This window comes from Nerophis lumbriciformis, linkage group LG13, assembly GCF_033978685.3.
Source record: "Nerophis lumbriciformis linkage group LG13, RoL_Nlum_v2.1, whole genome shotgun sequence".
NCBI classification, from domain to species: Eukaryota; Metazoa; Chordata; class Actinopteri; order Syngnathiformes; family Syngnathidae; genus Nerophis; species Nerophis lumbriciformis.
The window spans coordinates 43,640,286-43,661,591 of record NC_084560.2 but is presented as its reverse complement, the minus strand read 5'-3'; the positions used below and the strand labels follow the sequence as shown (position 1 = coordinate 43,661,591).

The 21,306-nt window shown below is 39.3% G+C and overlaps 1 protein-coding gene and 1 non-coding gene across 2 annotated transcripts in view; one reads left to right on the top strand and one right to left on the bottom strand.

Moving 5' to 3' along the window:
* The first annotated feature begins 815 nt into the window (after window positions 1-815).
* The window catches only part of itgbl1 (integrin, beta-like 1), a 122,655-nt gene continuing 102,164 nt past the window's right edge, over window positions 816-21,306 (top strand). The window contains exon 1 of the mRNA XM_061970739.2: window positions 816-1,083. Within this exon, the coding sequence (XP_061826723.1) occupies window positions 992-1,083 (92 nt within the window). The 5' untranslated portion in view covers window positions 816-991. The remainder of the gene's footprint in view (window positions 1,084-21,306) is intronic.
* Window positions 10,533-10,603, bottom strand: trnag-gcc (transfer RNA glycine (anticodon GCC)). Its single transcript has one exon. It is a non-coding gene; the product is annotated as a tRNA-Gly (tRNA).

Sequence of the window (21,306 nt, the reverse complement as noted above, 5' to 3'; positions counted from 1 at the left end):
CTTCGCGTAAACTTCCCTTAACCACTCGCTCATCTTTTCTTCATCCATCCATCCCTTCGAGTTAGCTTTTATGATGACGCCGGCTGGAAAGGTCTCTTTTGGCAAGGTCTTCCTTTTGAATATCACCATGGGTGGAAGTTTCTGGCCATTAGCATGGCAAGCTAGAACCACAGTGTGTCGCTTAGTAGGAGCCATTTTGTGGTCTTTACAGATGTAAACACACAAAGGAAATGAAACGTAATACCCGCGCGCTTCTTCTTCTATGGGGGCGGGTGCTTACCTTGGCGGTTGCTTACCGTAGAAGAAGAAGCACTTCCTCTTCTACGGGGAAAAAAGATGGCGGCTGTTTACCGTAGTTGCGAGACCTAAACTTTATGAAAATGAATCTGAATATTAATCCATATATAAAGCGCACCGGGTTATAAGCCGCACTGTCAGCTTTTGAGTAAATTTGTGGTTTTTAGGTGCGGCTAATAGTGCGGAAAATACGGTACATCTAACACAATTTCCCAACTCATATGGAAACGGGGTTTTTAGCTAGATTTGCTAATCCGGTGCTGAAAACTCACTCCTGTTACTTTCAGTCCCTTTGCTCAAATGAGTCGTCTTCTGCTTATGAAACTTGCACAAACATGAACGGGTGGAATGAGCTGTGCATTAGCATCTGTAAAAGAACAATACAAAAGTCACAACTGCTTCATATCATTCCTGAGTCATGTGGAACTCGTGGCAAGGTTTAGAAAAAAAAAAAAAAAGATCATCTGGAAAAAGACGGAGAGAAAAAGACAAGTAAAAACAGTCTGCTTCTCATTACAACTGCTGACTGAACTCTGCATTTTGGCAGTTTTCCCCCCCTCCAGAACCTTTTTCCTGCTGCTTCTTTCCCTCTCTGCACCTTTCAGTTTGCTTCCCCTTCTCTCTGCAAGTGTCTCCCTGCAGGGCAAATTCCTTCAAGCTACTTTTTAACTCCAGGTTACTGTGGGATTTAAACATGCACGCTGAAGTTTGGGTGCAGCCCGTGCTCGTGCCGTTGGTTCTAATTCTGCTGTCTCGCGCCCAGGACACATTGTCGCAGTCGGCCGGGTGAGTTTCTGCACGGCTTCATGTTTATTCCGGGCTTGGGGGGGGGGGGGGGGGGCTGCAGAATTTGCTGAAGGGTTTGGAACATGCAATGTGGGAAATGCATTCATTTCTTGCCTGTTGCAGGTTTGTGTCTGCACATTTATTTATTTAATAATTTAAAGCTGCAGACAACTTCTTTATGCAAACATAACCATCATAGCTTTTATGCAAAAAATGGGGTTGTATTTTGTGTAATAATACCACTATCTATATGCTGCTGAAATCACTTTTTGCAGAAAATGTGCTTTGTTTTACAAATGTCTTGAATTATGCACTGAGCAGACACTACATTAGGTACACCTGCTATCCAGAGGAGAGGAGGGCAATTGCCTTTAAAAGTCCCCTGCTGTGCAAAAGTGACTTTTTAACGATGTCCTGTTTATGAACACCAATGCACTTAGACTTAGACAAACTTTAATGATCCACAAGGGTAATTGTTCAACACAGTAGCTCAGTTACAATTATGGAAAGTGTAAGGATGGAAAGGGCAATGCAGGTATAAATAGACTAAATATAGCGATAAAAAAATCTAACATATATACGAATATATACATATGTGTACAGTATATTATATATACAGATATATTATATTATGTCTATAACATATATACCAGTGACGTGCAGTCACTAGAGGCAGGTGAGGCCCTGGAAAGAAAAAAAATGTAAAAAGAAAAAAAATAATTTAAATTGTTATATGTATCCAGTGATTATACTATAAAGTTATTTTCTATTTAACTTCACCAGTTTTAGATTATTTTTATTCAAAATCGCTGAATTTTCACATTTGCCGTTCAAACACTGAGAAGAGACGGTGCGGTGAACAGCAGCCAGTCGAGGCACGTCACTCAGTGCCTCAACATGTATTGCGCAATGACTCGGCTAACCGCTGGCCTGCTGTGCAGTGAGACCGTATTGCTTTATGAACTATATTATACATTTCCATAGTTTAGTTAGCTGAGGTATATAATGTACAGTGTATTGTGTCAACAACTGTATGTGTGTAACGTATTTCTTGTGCTGAGCGATTTAAAAAACGGCTGCAAAAGACGCACTGTGTGAGGCTCGCCTCCTGCACCCCCACCGTAGAATTGTTATATCAATTAAAGCCCACACTTAAACTTTCCACGTGCAAGATTGAATCTATTTTAAAAAAAAAATTTCATAAGAAGCCAAAAAGTGCAAAAACAATAATGTTGGTGTTGGAGGAGTTGTGAATGACTGCAGGGACACAACATTAGATACACCTGCAGACTGCAGGTGTACCTAATTCACAACTCCTCCAACACGAACATTATTGTTTTTGCACTTTTTGGCTTCTTATTAAATAATTTTTGTAACCTATTTTCATGGGCTTTCCTCTTTGTGATGTTAAGTTCCTGTTATGCGCTGTTATAAAATATATGCCTTGAGCTCTTATTTTGAAGGCGCTAAGAGCGGAAGTGAAGTCACGTTGCGGAGCTTTTTGAAAGAAGGTAAATAAAGTGGTCCTCGTGTAAACTGGAGCCTCTGTGTTTGTTATTTTGTAGTTTCATACAGTATAGGTGACATTTATAAACCCTCGGTTACACTTTTTTAAATAGATTCAATCTTGCACGTGGAAAGTTGAAGTGAGGGCTTTAGTTGCGGCGCATGGACTTAATTTCTAAGTAAAGGTAAGACCATAATAACGTTTTTTTGATTAAATGTGCTTTTTTGTGTGCTACAGTTTGTATGTGTAAAGTTAAAGTTAAGTTAAAGTAGCAATGATTGTCACACACACACTAGGTGTAATGAAATTTGTCCTCTGCATTTGACCCATCCCCTTGTTCACCCCCTGGGAGGTGAGGGGAGCAGTGGGCAGCACCGGCGCCGCGCCCGGGAATAATTTTTGGTGATTTAACCCCCAATTCCAACCCTTGATGCTGAGTGCCAAGCAGGGAAGAATGCTGGAATGAGCTTTTAAACATAACCCGTTAACTGCTGCCAATCAAATGGTGAATAAGATACTCTTTAGGGTTCATATGTTTGTAGTAAATTAATATCACAAAGAGAAAAGCCCATGAAAATAAGTTACAAAAGTTATTTAATAAGAACCAAAAAGTGCAAAAACAATAATGTTCATGTTGGAGGAGTTGTGAATTAGATACACCTGCAGTCTGCAGGTGTACCTAATGTTGTGGCCCTGCAGTCATTCACAACTCCTCCAACACGAACATTATTGTTTTTGCACTTCTTGGCTTCTTATGAAATAACTTTTTTAAATAGATTCAATCTTGCACGTGGAAAGTTTAAGTGTGGGCTTTAGTTGATATAACAATTCTACGGCGGGGGTGCAGGAGGCGGGGCTACTGGAGCTCAGCACAAGAAATACGTTACACACATACAGTTGTTGACAAAATACACTGTACATTATATACCTCAGCTAACTAAACTATGGAAATGTATAATATAATTCATATAGCAATACAGTCTCACTGCACAGCAGGCCAGCAGTTAGCCGAGTCCGTCATGTTGAGGCACTGAGTGACGTGCCTCAACTGGTTGCCGCACCGTCTCTTCTCAGTATTTGAACGGCAAATGTGAAAATTCAGCGATTTTGAATAAAAATAATCTAAAACTGGTGAAGTTAAATGGAAAATAACTTTATAGTATAATCACTGGATACATTTAACAATTTAATATATATTTTTTTCTTTTTACATTTTTTTTCTTTCCATGATGGCAGGTGAGGCCCCGCCTCACCTGCCTCTAGTGACTGCACGTCACTGGTATATAACAATGACCATGTACAATATTACAGTATATGTGAAGCAGCAGCATACAATAGAGAGTAGATCCAGCAGAAAATAGAAAATAGACGTTGAAAACAAAGAGATGAAGCTGACATTGAAGGTGACATTGGAATGCAGTCTGCAAAAAATGACTCTGCATAGCAACTGACGCTGTGTTTAAGGTTGCAATTGCCACAAAACACATTTAAAGATATTCCAGAGTGGTGTATAAAGAGAGTATGGCCAACGAAACAACGGGCGCCATGACTGCTACCAAGGACTGTGCCAGGATGCATGCAATTGCTGTTATTTGGACGTTATTTTTTTCTGACAAAATAAACCAAAACAATACACCTATATACAGCTCATAAACTTACAATAAAACATGCTTTTATTTTGTGAACGTAGAATTTTGCGGCCGTATTTGACGCACTTTGCTGGTACATTTCTGCAGTGTTTCGTGACCACACTGCAAAAAGTCAGTGTTCAAAAACAAGAAAAAAAAATTACAAAATTGAGGAGTATTTTACTTGAACTAAGCAAAATTATCTGCCAATAGAACATGAAAATTTGGCTTGTCAAGCCTTTCCAAAACAAGTAAATTTAGCTAACCTCAATGAACCCAAAAATACCTTAAAATAAGTATATTCTCACTAATAACAAGTGTATTACTATATGAGTACGTATTTTCTATTGTTTCATTGAAAATAAAACAGCAAAGTCCATTTGGCTGTCATCTATTTATTTGTCATGATTTTTTTTTTTCATGCTTGAAGTAAGAAATGATTACTTTGAAAAAGTAGTTTTATACTTGTGAGTGTTGATGACACAGCTTTGCAACACTTGATATTCTAGTTTCAAGCATGTTTTACTCAATATAGGTCATCAAATCTCAGCAACAAGCTGTAATATCTTACTGAGATCATTTAGGACCAAAACCCTTAAAACAAGCAAAACACTCTAACATAAAATTCTAAGTATGGCCGCGCAAGTCCCGGGATGCCCAAAATGTCCATAATACACCTAGCCGAGTCCCACGGAAAGGGATAAAAGTTGGAAAAGTCGGCAAAAGTCCCAAAAATTTTAAAAATACCTACCCAGGTTCGAGTCCCACAAGTCCCGCCGCCGGCCGGGATGCCCAAAATGTCCAAAAACGCGCCCAGCAAAGTCCCACGGGAAGGCGGGAAGAAAAGTGAGAAAAGTCGGTAAAATGTTCAGAAATCACACCCGGGTTCAAGTGCCACAAGTCTTAAGACTCCACGTGGGACTGGAACCTGGGTAGGTATTGTTAACATTTTTGGGACTTTTGTCGACTTTTCCAACTTTTATCCCCCCTCCCCGTGGGACTCGGCTGGGTGTGTTATGGACCTTTTGGGCATCCCGGGACTTGCGCGGCCGGCCGCGGGACTTGTGGGACTCGAACCTGGGTAGGTATTTTGAACATTTTTGGGGACTTTTGCCGACTTCCTGTGGGACTTTGCTGGGTGCGTTTTGGACATTTTTTGCATCCCGGGACTTGTGCGGCCGGCGGCAGGACTCGTGGGACTGGAACCCGGGGAGGTATTTTGGACACAATTGGGACTTTTGACCATTTTGGCCGCCTTTTCTTCTCTTCTTCCTGTGCACTATTGCTGGGTGTGTTTTGGACATTTGGACAAAAATTGTTTCAAGCATGTTTTACTCAATATAGGTCATCAAATCTCAGCAACAAGCTGTAATATCTTACTGAGATCATTTAGGACCAAAACACTTAAAACAAGTTAAACACTCTAACATAAAATCCTATGTATGCCCAAAATGTCCATAACACACCCAGCCGAGTCCCACGGGGACGGGGGATAAAAGTTGCAAAAGTCGGCAAAGGTTCCAAAAATGTTAAAAATACCTACCCAGGTTCGAGTCCCACAAGTCCCGCCGCCGGCGGGGATGCCCAAAATGTCCAAAACGCGCCCAGCAAAGTCCCACGGGAAGGCGGGGAGAAAAGTGAGAAAAGTCGGTAAAATGTTCAAAAATCACACCCGGGTTCAAGTTCCACAAGTCTTAAGACTCCATGTGGGACTGGAACCTGGGACTGGAACTGGAGGGTATTTTGGACATAATTGGGACTTTTGACCATTTTGGCCGCCTTTTCCCCTCTTCTTCCTGTGCACTATTGCTGGGTGTGTTTTGGACATTTGGACAAAAATAGTTTCAAGCATGTTTTACTCAATATAGGTCATCAAATCTCAGCAACAAGCTGTAATATCTTACTGAGATCATTTAGGACCAAAACACTTAAAACAAGTAAAACACTCGAACATAAAATCTTATGTATGGCCGCGCAAGTCCCGGGATGCCCAAAATGTCCATAACACACCCAGCCGAGTCCCACGGGGAGGGGGGATGAAAGTTGGAAAAGTCGGCAAAGGTCCCAAAAAGGTCCCAAAAATGTTAAAAATACCTACCCAGGTTCGAGTACCACAAGTCCCGCCGCTGGCCGGGATGCCCAAAATGTCCAAAACGCGCCCAGCAAAGTCCCACGGGAAGGCGGGGAGAAAAGTGAGAAAAGTCGGTAAAAATGTTCAAAAATCATTCAAGTGCCACAAGTCTTAAGACTCCACGTGGGACTGGAACCTGGGTAGGTATTGTTAACATTTTTGGGACTTTTGCCGACTTTTCCAACTTTTATCCCCCCTCCCCGTGGGACTCGGCTTATGGACATTTTGGGCATCCCGGGACTTGCGCGGCCGGCAGCGGGACTTGTGGGACTCGAACCTGGGTAGGTATTTTGAACATTTTTGGGGACTTTTGCCGACTTCCTGTGGGACTTTGCTGGGTGCGTTTTGGACATTTTTTGCATCCCGGGACTTGTGCGGCCGGCGGCAGGACTCGTGGGACTGGAACCCGGGGAGGTATTTTGGACACAATTGGGACTTTTGACCATTTTGGCCGCCTTTTCCCCTCTTCTTCCTGTGCACTATTGCTGGGTGTGTTTTGGACATTTGGACAAAAATAGTTTCAAGCATGTTTTACTCAATATAGGTCATCAAATCTCAGCAACAAGCTGTAATATCTTACTGAGATCATTTAGGACCAAAACACTTAAAACAAGTTAAACACTCTAACATAAAATCCTATGTATGCCCAAAATGTCCATAACACACCCAGCCGAGTCCCACGGGGACGGGGGATAAAAGTTGCAAAAGTCGGCAAAGGTCCCAAAAATGTTAAAAATACCTACCCAGGTTCGAGTCCCACAAGTCCCGCCGCCGGCCGGGATGCCCAAAATGTCCAAAACGCGCCCAGCAAAGTCCCACGGGAAGGCGGGGAGAAAAGTGAGAAAAGTCGGTAAAATGTTCAAAAATCACACCCGGGTTCAAGTTCCACAAGTCTTAAGACTCCATGTGGGACTGGAACCTGGGACTGGAACTGGAGGGTATTTTGGACACAATTGGGACTTTTGAAAATTTTGGCCGCCTTTTCCCCTCTTCTTCCTGTGCACTATTGCTGGGTGTGTTTTGGACATTTGGACAAAAATAGTTTCAAGCATGTTTTACTCAATATAGGTCATCAAATCTCAGCAACAAGCTGTAATATCTTACTGAGATCATTTAGGACCAAAACCCTTAAAACAAGTAAAACACTCTAACATAAAATCCTATGTATGGCCACGCAAGTCCCGGGATGCCCAAAATGTCCATAACACACCCAGCCGAGTCCCACGGGGAGGGGGGATAAAAGTTGGAAAAGTCGGCAAAAGTCCCAAAAATGTTAAAAATACCTACCCAGGTTCGAGTCCCACAAGTCCCGCCGCCGGCCGGGATGCCCAAAATGTCCAAAATTCACCCAGCAAAGTCAGACGGGAAGGCGGGGAGAAAAGTGAGAAAAGTCGGTAAAATGTTCAAAAATCACACCCGGGTTCAAGTGCCACAAGTCTTAAGACTCCATGTGGGACTGGAACCTGGGTAGGTATTGTTAACATTTTTGGGACTTTTGCCGACTTTTCCAACTTTTATCCCCCCTCCCCGTGGGACTCGGCTGGGTGTGTTATGAACATTTTGGGCATCCCGGGACTTGCGCGGCCGGCAGCGGGACTTGTGGGACTCGAACCTGGGTAGGTATTTTGAACATTTTTGGGGACTTTTGCCGACTTCCTGTGGGACTTTGCTGGGTGCGTTTTGGACATTTTTTGCATCCCGGGACTTGTGCGGCCGGCGGCAGGACTCGTGGGACTGGTATTTTGGACACAATTGGGACTTTTGACCATTTTGGCCGCCTTTTCCCCTCTTCTTCCCCGCCTTCCTGTGCACTATTGCTGGGTATGTTTTGGACATTTGGACAAAAATAGTTTCAAGCATGGTTTACTCAATAAAGGTCATCACTCAGCAACAAGCTGTAATATCTTACTGAGATCATTTAGGACCAAAACCCTTAAAACAAGTAAAACACTCTTACATAAAATCCTATGTATGGCCGCGCAAGTCCCGGGATGCCCAAAATGTCCATAACACACCCAGCCGAGTCCCACGGAGAGGGGGGATAAAAGTTGGAAAAGTCGGCAAAGGTCCCAAAAATGTTAAAAATACCTACCCAGGTTCCAGTCCCACATGTCCCGCCGCCGGCCGGGATGCCCAAAATGTCCAAAACGCGCCCAGCAAAGTCCCACGGGAAGGCGGGGAGAAAAGTGAGAAAAGTCGGTAAAATGTTCAAAAATCACACCCGGGTTCAAGTGCCACAAGTCTTAAGACTCCACGTGGGACTGGAACCTGGGTAGGTATTGTTAACATTTTTGGGACTTTTGCCGACTTTTCCAACTTTTATCCCCCTTCCCCATGGTACTCGGCTGGGTGTGTTATGGACATTTTGGGCATCCCGGGACTTGCGCGGCCAACAGCGGGACTTGTGGGACTCCAACCTGGGTAGGTATTTTGAACATTTTTGGGGACTTTTGCCGACTTCCTGTGGGACTTTGCTGGGTGCGTTTTGGACATTTTTTGCATCCCGGGACTTGTGCGGCCGGCGGCAGGACTCGTGGGACTGGTATTTTGGACACAATTGGGACTTTTGACCATTTTGTCCGCCTTTTCCCCTCTTCTTCCCCGCCTTCCTGTGCACTATTGCTGGGTATGTTTTGGACATTTGGACAAAAATAGTTTCAAGCATGTTTTACTCAATATAGGTCATCAAATCTCAGCAACAAGCTGTAATATCTTACTGAGATCATTTAGGACCAAAACCCTTAAAACAAGTAAAACACTCTAACATAAAATCTGCTTAGTGAGAAGAATTATCTTATCAGACAGAAAATAAGCAAATATCACCCTTATTTGAGATATCTCATCTTACTAAGATTTCAGTTTTTGCACTATAACACGCACCCGACGGAGTAATAAACGTAAAAAAATACACAGAATGACCAAAAAACTATATATTACTCTCATTTTATCAAAATGTTCTTTAGCTTTGGATCAACAATGACGGAGAAATTGTGACTTTTGTGTGAAGTACGTCAACTGTGGTGTCTGCCTCCAATGTATTTGTAATCCCTGCATGTATCACTCATGTTTTATTAGTGTCAAGACTTGGTCCTGGGGTTTAGTTTTTCTCGAAGGCAACGGAAAGTTGGCTCGGGCGAGACGGGAATTAAGATACATTTTTATTTAAACACTATAAATACAAAACAAGGAAGTAAACAAAAGGCGCGCACAATGGCGGACAACAAACTATGAAACCAAACACTTGCACAAAGGCAAAAACTATGAACAACAAAAAACACTAACTGTGGCTTAATAAACAAAAACTTACTTGGCATGGAACCGGCATGAAAAAAGAGCAGCAAGGATCATAAGGGTGTGGAGAGTGTGCAGAAGCATAAATATGGGGATGTCACCAGAAAGACAAACTGAAAAACAATGAACTTAATTACTACAGACATGATTAACGAAAACAGGTGCGTGACTCAAAACGTGAAACAGGTGCGTGACGTGACAGGTGAAAACTAACGGGTTGCTATGGTGACAATCAAGAGTGCACAATGAGTCCAAACGTGGAACAGGTGAAACTAATGGGGTAATCATGGAAACAAAACAAGGGAGTGAAAAGCCAGAAACTAAAGAGTCCTATAACTAAACAAAACATGACTTAAAACAAAACATGATTACACGGACATGACAATTAGAACTCATCTTTATTTCTTGAATAAGTGTACTTTTCTACTTATTTCCCCATGTTTCTGCACAACAACTCAGATATGGTGTGTGTATAAGGTGTCGGAGGCAGATATTTACATATATCCGAATTTTAGTGTTACTTATTTTCTTTCATATTCATATTTGAAAACAGCTCGTGTTTTCCATTTATTCTCTTTCTGTTTCTCAGCAAGTTAACTGTTTGTGTTAACCTTGAGTTCTTTGGAATGTGTTTTGACTAGCATTTGTTTTGACTAGGGAGAGGGGAGAAGAGAGAGGGTTTTGGGGTTGGGAGGACAGACCATTTTAGCGGGGCGATCCGAATGCTGTTTCTGTGAAAATATATCTGCAAAGCTTTGCCAATATATTACAAAATACCTATTCTGTCTCTGGTGGTTTTTCAACTCAGCTTTAAGTGTCGTAAAGAGCTTGGGAGCGACTTGTGACTTGAATTCCCTGGGAGGAACAACTGGTCCAAAACGCAACAATTTGGTGCATTGGCCGGGGATCGAACCCGGGCCTCCCGCGTGGCAGGCGAGAATTCTTCCACTGAACCACCAATGCACCAAATTGTTGCGTTTTGGACCAGTTGTTCCTCCCAGGGAATTCAAGCAACAAAGGTAAGACATATTATCTGGCGTTTTGTTTCGCAATATTATGAAAAAGCAACTTTTCTTACCTTCTGGTACCTGCTGATCTGTATTTGGGATCTGCATAAATCCTGAAAAATTGCGTGCGTCCGCCTTTGTAGTCCGTGAGGACGCCGTAGTCGATAAGCTTCTTCTTTTCCTCTATCTTTTTGTTATGTGGCTTTCATCCTCCGCTGTTGCCATTTCTAATATAAAGTAGTGTAAAGTTCTTACTTATATCTGTCAGTAAACTCGCCATGAAATCGCTAAAACATACCGGTGTAGTGACTTTACATTATACACCCAAGGAACTTTAGGTATTAGAGAGTTCCGGTCGGAGGTTTTTTTCACGGGACACATTTGTTGTTGTTTCTGGATGAGGAGATGCTGCTCCATTATTGATTTGAGTAAAGTCTAAATGTCATTAAAACAGTTAGCTCCATCTTTTGACACTTCTTCCACTCCTGTCCTTGCACGCTACACCGCTACAACAAAGATGACGGGGAGAAGACGCTGTGGAAGGTGAGCCACGTAAATAAGACCGCCCACAAAACGGCGCATCCTGAAGCGACTGTCAGAAATCGGCTTGAAGATGATGAAGAAATGATTTTCAAATTTTTTTAATTTTTTAAAAATGTTTTTAAATTTTTTTTTATTTTATTTTTTTATTATTATTTTTTTTTAACTTTTTTTTAATTTTTCAATTTTTTTTATTTTTATATATTTTTTTAAAACAATTTAAAACAATTTAAAAATTGTTTTAATTTTTTTAAACAATTTTAACAATTAAACATTTTTTTTAGGGTTTGGGTTAGGGTTAGGGTTAGGGTTAAGGTTAGGGTTAGGGTTAGGGTTAGGGTTAAGATTAGGGTTAGGGTTAGGGTAAACATTTTTAAAAAAAAGTTTAAAAAAAAGTTTAAAAAAGTAAAAAAAAAATTTAAATATTTTAAAAAATTAAAAAATATTTTAAAAAAATTAAAAAAAAAAAAATTAAAAAAATTAAAAATTTTTTTTTTTTTTTTTTAAATTGTAAAAAATTAAAAAAAAAGTAAAGAATTTAAAAAAAAATGTTTTAAGTTAAAACATGATTTTGAAAAATTATTTTCAAGGTAAAAAAAATGTTTCAAGGTAAAAAAATTTTTCAAGGTTAAAAATGATTTCCAAGGTAAACAAATTATTTTTAAGGTAAAAAAAAATTTTCAAGGTAAATTTTTTTTTTCAAGTTGAAAAATGATTTTCAAGGTAAACAAATGATTTTCAAGGTAACATTTTTTTTTCAAGGTTAAAAATGATTTTCAAGGTAAACAAATGATTTTCATCAGGCTTTCATCCTCCGCTGTTGCCATTTCTAATATAAAGTAGTGTAAAGTTCTTACTTATATCTGTCAGTAAACTCGCCATGAAATCGTTAAAACATACCGGTGTAGTGACTTTACATTATTCACCCAAGGAACTTTAGGTATTAGAGAGTTCCGGTCGGAGGTTTTTTTCACGGGACACATTTGTTGTTGTTTCTGGATGAGGAGATGCTGCTCCATTATTGATTTGAGTAAAGTCTAAATGTCATTAAAACAGTTAGCTCCATCTTTTGACACTTCTTCCACCCCCGTCCTTGCACGCTACACCGCTACAACAAAGATGACGGGGAGAAGACGCTGTGGAAGGTGAGCCACGTAAATAAGACCGCCCACAAAACGGCGCATCCTGAAGCGACTGTCAGAAATCGGCTTGAAGATGATGAAAAAATGATTTTCAATTTTTTTTAATTTAAAAAAAAAAAAATTAAAATTAAAAAATTTTTTTTTTACATTTTTTAATTTTTTTTAATTTTTCAATTTTTTAAAACTTTTTTTTAATTTTTCAATTTTTTTAAAACTTTTTTTTAATTTTTTTAAACAATTTTAACAATTAACATTTTTTTTAGGGTTTGGGTTAGGGTTAGGGTTAGGGTTAGGGTTAAGGTTAGGGTTAAGATTAGGGTTAGGGTTAAGATTAGGGTTAGGGTAAACATTTTTTTAAAAAGTTAAAAAAAGTTAAAAAAAAAAGTTTAAAAAAGTTTTAAAAAAATAAAAATATTTAAAAAAATTAAAAAATATTTTTAAAAAATTAAAAAAAATTAAAATTAAAAAAAAAAAAATGTTTTAATTTAAAACATGATTTTCAAGGTAAAAAATTATTTTCAAGGTAAAAAAAAATTTTCAAGGTACATTTTTTTTTCAAGGTTAAAAATTATTTTCAAGGTAAACAAATTATTTTTAAGGTAAAAACATTTTTTTAAGGTAACATTTTTTTTTCAAGGTAAAATTTTTTTTTCAAGGTAAAAAATTATTTTCAAGGTAAAAAAAAATTTTCAAGGTAAATTTTTTTTTTCAAGGTTAAAAATGATTTTCAAGGTAAACAAATGATTTTCAAGGTAAAAAAAAATTTTCAATGTAAATTTTTTTTTTCAAGTTAAAAAATGATTTTCAAGGTAAACAAATGATTTTCAAGGTAACATTTTTTTTTCAAGGTTAAAAAATGATTTTCAAGGTAAACAAATGATTTTCATCAGGCTTTCATCCTCCGCTGTTGCCATTTCTAATATAAAGTAGTGTAAAGTTCTTACTTATATCTGTCAGTAAACTCGCCATGAAATCGCTAAAACATACCGGTGTAGTGACTTTACATTATTCACCCAAGGAACTTTAGTTATTAGAGAGTTCCGGTCGGAGGTTTTTTTTCACGGGACACATTTGTTGTTGTTTCTGGATGAGGAGATGCTGCTCCATTATTGATTTGAGTAAAATCTAAATGTCATTAAAACAGTTAGCTCCATCTTTTGACACTTCTTCCACCCCCGTCCTTGCACGCTACACCGCTACAACAAAGATGACGGGGAGAAGACGCTGTGGAAGGTGCGCCGCGTAAATAAGACCGCCCACAAAACGGCGCCTCCTGAAGTGACTGTCAGAAATCGGCTTGAAGATGATGTGTAAAACATCATCTATGCAACATTTTGACCAAAGAACCACCATTACATGTTATGTAAACTGCGACTTATAGTCCGAAAAATACGGTATATGAAAAAAGATCGAAAATAGATTATAAGGCAGTGCGCCTTATAATACGGTGCGCCCTATGGCCCGGAAAATACGGTATTTCTTGCCACTTTATGTTGTATATTTTGTATGAGATTGTCAGGTCACTTTCTCATCTATTATTCCATCCAAAAATCTGGTTTCTTTTACTCTTTCAATGTCCGTCTAATAATAATAATAATAGATTTTATTTGTAAAAAAAGCACTTTATATTGAGTAAACAATCTCAAAGTGCTACAGAGTATTAAAAAAATAAATACATAAATAAAAAGATAATAAATAAAAAAATAAAAAATAAAAACTAGAACAGCCAAATAGCTTTAACTAGTATGCATATGTCTAAAAAAAAGGCTTTTTAAAAAAGAAGGGTTTTTAAGCCTTTTTTAAAAGCATCCACAGTCTTTTGTGCCCTCAGGTGGTCAGGGAGAGCGTCCACAGACTGGGAGCGGCGGTGCAGAAAGCGCAGTCTATTTGTATTACAATGGACGTCGAGTGGGTCTAGCATAATATTGTGAAAGTCCAGTCCATAGTGGATCTAACATAATAGTGAGAGTCCAGTCCATAGTGGATCTAACATAATAGTGAGAGTCCAGTCCATAGTGGATCTAACATAATAGTAAGAGTCCAGTCCATAGTGGATCTAACATAATAGTGTGAGAGTCCAGTCCATAGTGGATCTAACATAATAGTGAGAGTCCAGTCCATAGTGGATCTAACATAATAGTGTGAGAGTCCAGTCCATAGTGGATCTAACATAATAGTGAGAGTCCAGTCCATAGTGGATCTAACATAATAGTGAGAGAGTCCAGTCCATAGTGGATCTAACATAATAGTGAGAGTCCAGTCCATAGTGGATCTAACATAATAGTGAGAGTCCAGTCCATAGTGGATCTAACATAATAGTGTGAGAGTCCAGTCCATAGTGGATCCAACATAATAGTGAGAGTCTAGTCCATAGTGGATCTAACATAACATAAAAATTAAAAAAAAAATGTTTTAAGTTAAAACATGATTTTCAAGGTAAAAAATGATTTTCAAGGTAAAAAACAATTTTCAAGGTAAATTTTTTTTTCAAGGTTAAAAATGATTTTCAAGGTAAACAAATGATTTTCAAGGTAAAAAAAAATTTTCAAGGTAAATTTTTTTTTCAAGGTAAAAAATGATTTTCAAGGTAAAAAAATTTTTTCAAGGTAAATTTTTTTTTTCAAGGTTAAAAATGTTTTTCAATGTAAAAAATGATTTTCAAGGTAAAAAAAAATTTTCAAGGTAAAATTTTTTTTTCAAGGTTAACAATGTTTTTCAAGGTAAAAAATGATTTTCAAATTTTTTTAATTTTTTAAAAATGTTTTTAAATGTTTTTATTTTTATTTTTCTATTTTTTTTATTTTAAATTTTTTAAAAACTTTTTTTATTTATTTTTTAATTTTTTAAAGCAATTTAAAACAATTTTAAAATGTTTTAATTTGTTTAAACAATTTGAACAATTAACATTTTTTTTTTAGGGTTAGGGTTAGGGTTGGGATTGGGGTTAGGGTTAGGGTTAGGGTTAGGGTTAGGGTTAGGGTTAGGCAGAGCAGAAAAGAAAAGAAACGGCAGATCAACTGGTCTAAGAAGGGGGGTCTATTTAAAGGCTAGAGTATACAAATGAGTTTTAAGATGGGACTTAAATGCTTATACTGAGGTAGCATCTCTAACTGTTACTGCTAGAACATTCCATAGTACTGGAGCCCCAATAGAAAACGCTCTATAGCCCACAGACTTTTTTTGGGCTCTGGGAATCACTAATAAGCATACTTGCCAACCCTCCCGAATTTTCCAGGAATTTCAGTGCCTCTCCCGAAAATCTCCCGGGACAACCATTCTCCCGAATTTCTCCCGATTTCCAGCCGGACCTAAGGCACGCCCCCTCCAGGTCCGTGCGGACCTGAGTGAGGACAGCCTGTCGTCACATCCGCTTGGCCAACCAAAAAGTAACCACAGAACACTATACCATATAGTGTTCTGTGGTTACTTTTTGGTTGGCCAACGGTTTACGTTGTATTACGCACCCTGACGGAAAGTGTGGGAGTCGGTTCTGAAGTATGAAGTAAAGAGACGTAACTTCGTCACCTCGCCTGGTTATTGACTCCAACCCAGAATATTACACTGCCCATACCTATGCTCCTTCAAAGGCTGTGCTACTGGCTGCAAAGCATTGCACTTTCAAATACAACAATGTGTAGAGTGGAGTGTTATGTGTGTATGTGTGTAAATAAATGAACACTGAAATTCAAGTATTTTATATATATGTATATATATATTGTATATAATAAAATAAATATATATATACAGTATATACATATATAGCTAGAATTCACTGAAAGTCAAGTATTTATTTTATTTATATAAATATATATAAGAAATTCTTGAATTTCAGTGAATTCTAGCTATAAATATACTCCTCCCCCCTTAACCCCGCCAATCTCCCGAATTTGGAGGTCTCACGGTTGGAGTTAAGGAGACCGCCTGAAAGCGAGTTGGTCAAACTCACTTTATACACGACTTGGAGACATTCAACAGTCTACTGTTCTATGGCAGCTGAAGTGGATAATGCACCCCCCCCCCCCCCCCCCCCAATTTGTTACGTTTCATGTGTCGGGTAAACCACAACGAATCCTCTTCCCACTGTAAAATGAGAGTGTAATGTTAGCACTTTAGCCCACGTAGCTACGCTAATGTCGATAACATCTGCGCCCACTCTTTAATTTTGCACATTTGTGTGTCATATATAATAAGTAAAGTAAAGTACCACTGATAGTCACACACACACTAGGTGTGGCGAAATTATTCTCTGCAACTGACCCATCACCCTCACCCCCTGGAAGGTGAAGGGAGCATTTTTCGTGATTTAACCCCCAATTTCACCCCTTGATGCTGAGTGCCAAGCAGGGAGGTAATTAATGGCTCCCATTTTTATAGTCTTTGGTATGTATGGGGTCGATTACGTGCCGAATCACCGTGTCTATCTAAAACGTTGATAAAATGCACAATGGACAAACACGGGTCCGGCGTGGCTCCGATGGTAGAGTGGTGTTCCTAGTTTAAATCCAGCCTACGCCCTCCGAGTCGCTGCCGTTGTGCCGTTGGGCAAGACACCTTGCTCCCAGTGTATCCCACTAAATGCCACCTAAATGTAGATAAAGGGTTTCTCAATGTAAAAGCGCTTTGAGTCACTTGAGAAAAAGCGCTATATAAATACAGTATAATTCACTTTCACAACTAATTAGTGTCAGAATAATTATATCTAAATGATCACAACTTTGTGTTGAAATGAGTTCCTGGCAAGAAGACAAAAGCTGTCTTTGAACCTACCAGGAGCAAGGCTCGTAAAACTCCACTGTGTAGGGGGAAGCGAGAGGAAGGTGTTCCTGTTGTCTTTCATGTATTATAATCAAACAGAAAGATATTGTCTGACCTAAGGACTATAAAAGTAAAGAGGAAGCAGGACCAGAATCCCCTCCTTTTATGGACCTCTTTTTGAACTATTTTCCGAACCTCTTTTTGAACTATCTTACGACCTCTTCTTTTGAACTGTTCTGTAACCAAAGGCAACGCTGTTTACGACCCACTTCCCTTTGGAAGCAACTGTGGTCATGTGATCAGAGGAAGTCAAATAAAGGAGGAGTTGTACAATCTTTCGCCAGAGCGTGCTGGAGATTGTACAAGGGTACAGTGTCCAGGCGACTCTCCTCAATATTGAGCCAAATTGAATTATGTGTCTGTTTGATTCTTTGCTTCTTGTCTTGTTTAATAGATGCCATCAGTGTTTGAACCTGAGAATTAGCATTAAAGCTGCAGACGCACAAAATGGCTTTTTAACGTACTATATTCCAGCATCAAGGCACAAAACACAACCGTGAGACCTCCATATGCAGTTGTTGGAAAAAAAACACGTCTCTGATTTAGAATACACAGTTTTGACTTTGCCTTTTTACAGTTCTTGTGTTGGCGCGCATTGTGCAATTATGTTGATTACTTATTGGCAAACCCACACATGCATTAACATTAGCATACCAGGTTTTTTTTGTGGTTTTTTTGGGTAAACAGGCCATAACAATGTGAGAGCTGGAGTGGGTGCGAGTCAGTCATCCATCCATTCATCAAAGTTAAAAAAGCAAGTGCACGGAGGTGTAGTCTTGGCAACTGAAGGAGAACCAAAGACCGTTATTACAAGATCTGACGCCTTTGACACGCACAGCCTACTCGGAAAGGTTGGATTGGAAAAAATACTCGATCCAAAGAGCTAGTTTGCTCTTTAATACGAGACTTTTTCTGTTTAAAATGGCATGCATGTCGCAAAAAAACCCCCACATGCTCGGGCGAGTTTAGGGTGGAAGAACTCGACTCAGAGCCTCAATGTCACCAGTGTAGTTGGTTCACACCTTGAAATTGCTAAGATCTCTCAAACAAATATGCACCAGAAGACTGGAGTAGCACCATTTAAGGGGGGCGAGCGGGGGCTGAGGGTTATTGTTTTATGACCGGAAGTGAGGGGAGGGGTTTATGACATCCCCCAGGAAGTGGGCGTGGCCTCCATGGCCTCACTAGTGATTCCCAGAGCCCAAACAAAGTCTGCGGGCTATAGAGCGCTTTCTATTGGGGCTCCAGTACTATGGAATGGTAACAGTTAGAGACAATAAAGAGCCGAAATGAATTAATCTGCTTTGGAACTTTATTAGACGTCTTGGATTGTTTGTTAGCTGTCTGCCTGTGTGTGTAGTTAGTATGTTCCAATAGCAGCAGAAGTGCACTTTTTGGAGAGCTGTATTATTTTCAGTTTTGTGCCCAAGGGACTGATTTTATCTAACACTATATGTCATGTCTGTGTAATCATGTTTTGTTTTAAGTCATGTTTTGTTTAGTTTCTGGCTTTTCACTCCCTTGTCTTGTTTGCATGATTACCCATTAGTTTCACCTGTTCCACGTTTGGACTCATTGTGCACTCTTGTTTGTCACCATAGCAACCATTAGTTTTCACCTGTCACGTCACGCACCTGTTTCACGTTTTGAGTCACGCACCTGCTTTCACTAATCATGTCCATAGTATTTAAGTTCATTCATTTTCTGTTGTTCGTCCTGACGACATCCCCGCATTAATGCCCCCTGTCACACTCTGTCCACCTCTGCGCACTTCATGTCCATGCCAAATAAGTTTGTTTATTATTGCCACAGTTAGTGTTTTTTTGTTGTTGTTCATAGTTTTTTGCCCCCGTGCAAGTCTTATGTTTTCGTTAGTCAAGTTTGTACATCCGCCTTGAGCGCGCCTTTTGTTCCTTTGAGTGTTATTATTAAAAATGTATTTACCTTCACGCCATGACCTGTCCAATTCACTTGCACCTCGGGAGAACAAACCAAGCCTTAGTCCAAGTCTTGACACTATATTATTATTTATACACCTATAGTGATCACAGAGACAGGTTGCTTTTGTGTTACTGTATATATTTGTTTTTCTGAAAAATCCCACTTAATATACTTTGGGTAACAACAGTCAATATTTATTTATTTTATGGTTTTCTTTAGGGGGGTAACCATACTTGCCAACCTTGAGACCTCCGATTTCGGGAGGTGGGGGGTGGGGGCGTGGTTGGGGGCGTGGTTAAGAGGGGAAGAGTATATTGACAGCTAGAATTCACCAAGTCAAGTATTTCATATATATATATATATATATATATATATATATATATATATATATATATATATATACATATATATATATATATATATACACACACACACACAGGTAAAAGCCAGTAAATTAGAATATTTTGAAAAACTTGATTTATTTCAGTAATTGCATTCAAAAGGTGTAACTTGTACATTATATTTATTCATTGCACACAGACTGATGCATTCAAATGTTTATTTCATTTAATTTTGATGATTTGAAGTGGCAACAAATGAAAATCCAAAATTCCGTGTGTCACAAAATTAGAATATTACTTAAGGCTAATACAAAAAAGGGATTTTTAGAAATGTTGGCCAACTGAAAAGTATGAAAATAAAAAATATGAGCATGTACAATACTCAATACTTGGTTGGAGCTCCTTTTGCCTCAATTACTGCGTTAATGCGGCGTGGCATGGAGTCGATGAGTTTCTGGCACTGCTCAGGTGTTATGAGAGCCCAGGTTGCTCTGATAGTGGCCTTCAACTCTTCTGCGTTTTTGGGTCTGGCATTCTGCATCTTCCTTTTCACAATACCCCACAGATTTTCTATGGGGCTAAGGTCAGGGGAGTTGGCGGGCCAATTTAGAACAGAAATACCGTGGTCCGTAAACCAGGCACGGTAGATTTTGCGCTGTGTGCAGGCGCCAAGTCCTGTTGGAACTTGAAATCTCCATCTCCATAGAGCAGGTCAGCAGCAGGAAGCATGAAGTGCTCTAAAACTTGCTGGTAGACGGCTGCGTTGACCCTGGATCTCAGGAAACAGAGTGGACCGACACCAGCAGATGACATGGCACCCCAAACCATCACTGATGGTGGAAACTTTACACTAGACTTCAGGCAACGTGGATCCTGTGCCTCTCCTGTCTTCCTCCAGACTCTGGGACCTCGATTTCCAAAGGAAATGCAAAATTTGCATGGTTGGGTGATGGTTTGGGGTGCCATGTCATCTGCTGGTGTCGGTCCACTCTGTTTCCTGAGATCCAGGGTCAACGCAGCCGTCTACCAGCAAGTTTTAGAGCACTTCATGCTTCCTGCTGCTGACCTGCTCTATGGAGATGGAGATTTCAAGTTCCAACAGGACTTGGCGCCTGCACACAGCGCAAAATCTACCCGTGCCTGGTTTACGGACCATGGTATTTCTGTTCTAAATTGGCCCGCCAACTCCCCTGACCTTAGCCCCATAGAAAATCTGTGGGGTATTGTGAAAAGGAAGATGCAGAATGCCAGACCCAAAAACGCAGAAGAGTTGAAGGCCACTATCAGAGCAACCTGGGCTCTCATAACACCTGAGCAGTGCCAGAAACTCATCGACTCCATGCCACGCCGCATTAACGCAGTAATTGAGGCAAAAGGAGCTCCAACCAAGTATTGAGTATTGTACATGCTCATATTTTTCATTTTCATACTTTTCAGTTGGTCAACATTTCTAAAAATCCCTTTTTTGTATTAGCCTTAAGTAATATTCTAATTTTGTGACACACGGAATTTTGGATTTTCATTTGTTGCCACTTCAAATCATCAAAATTAAATGAAATAAACATTTGAATGCATCAGTCTGTGTGCAATGAATAAATATAATGTACAAGTTACACCTTTTGAATGCAATTACTGAAATAAATCAAGTTTTTCAAAATATTCTAATTTACTGGCTTTTACCTGTATATGCAGTTATAAATACTAAATAAGAATAATAGTGAAGGGAGAAATCAGGCCCTATGGTCCTTAGCTTTCTGGAAACGTGTCTCCTAAAAGAATTTAGTTCAATATCTTTACACCAGTGGTTCTTAAACTTACCACCTCATAAACACTTGGCTCTCCAAGTACCATCATAATGACCAGCATTAAAATACAATAGC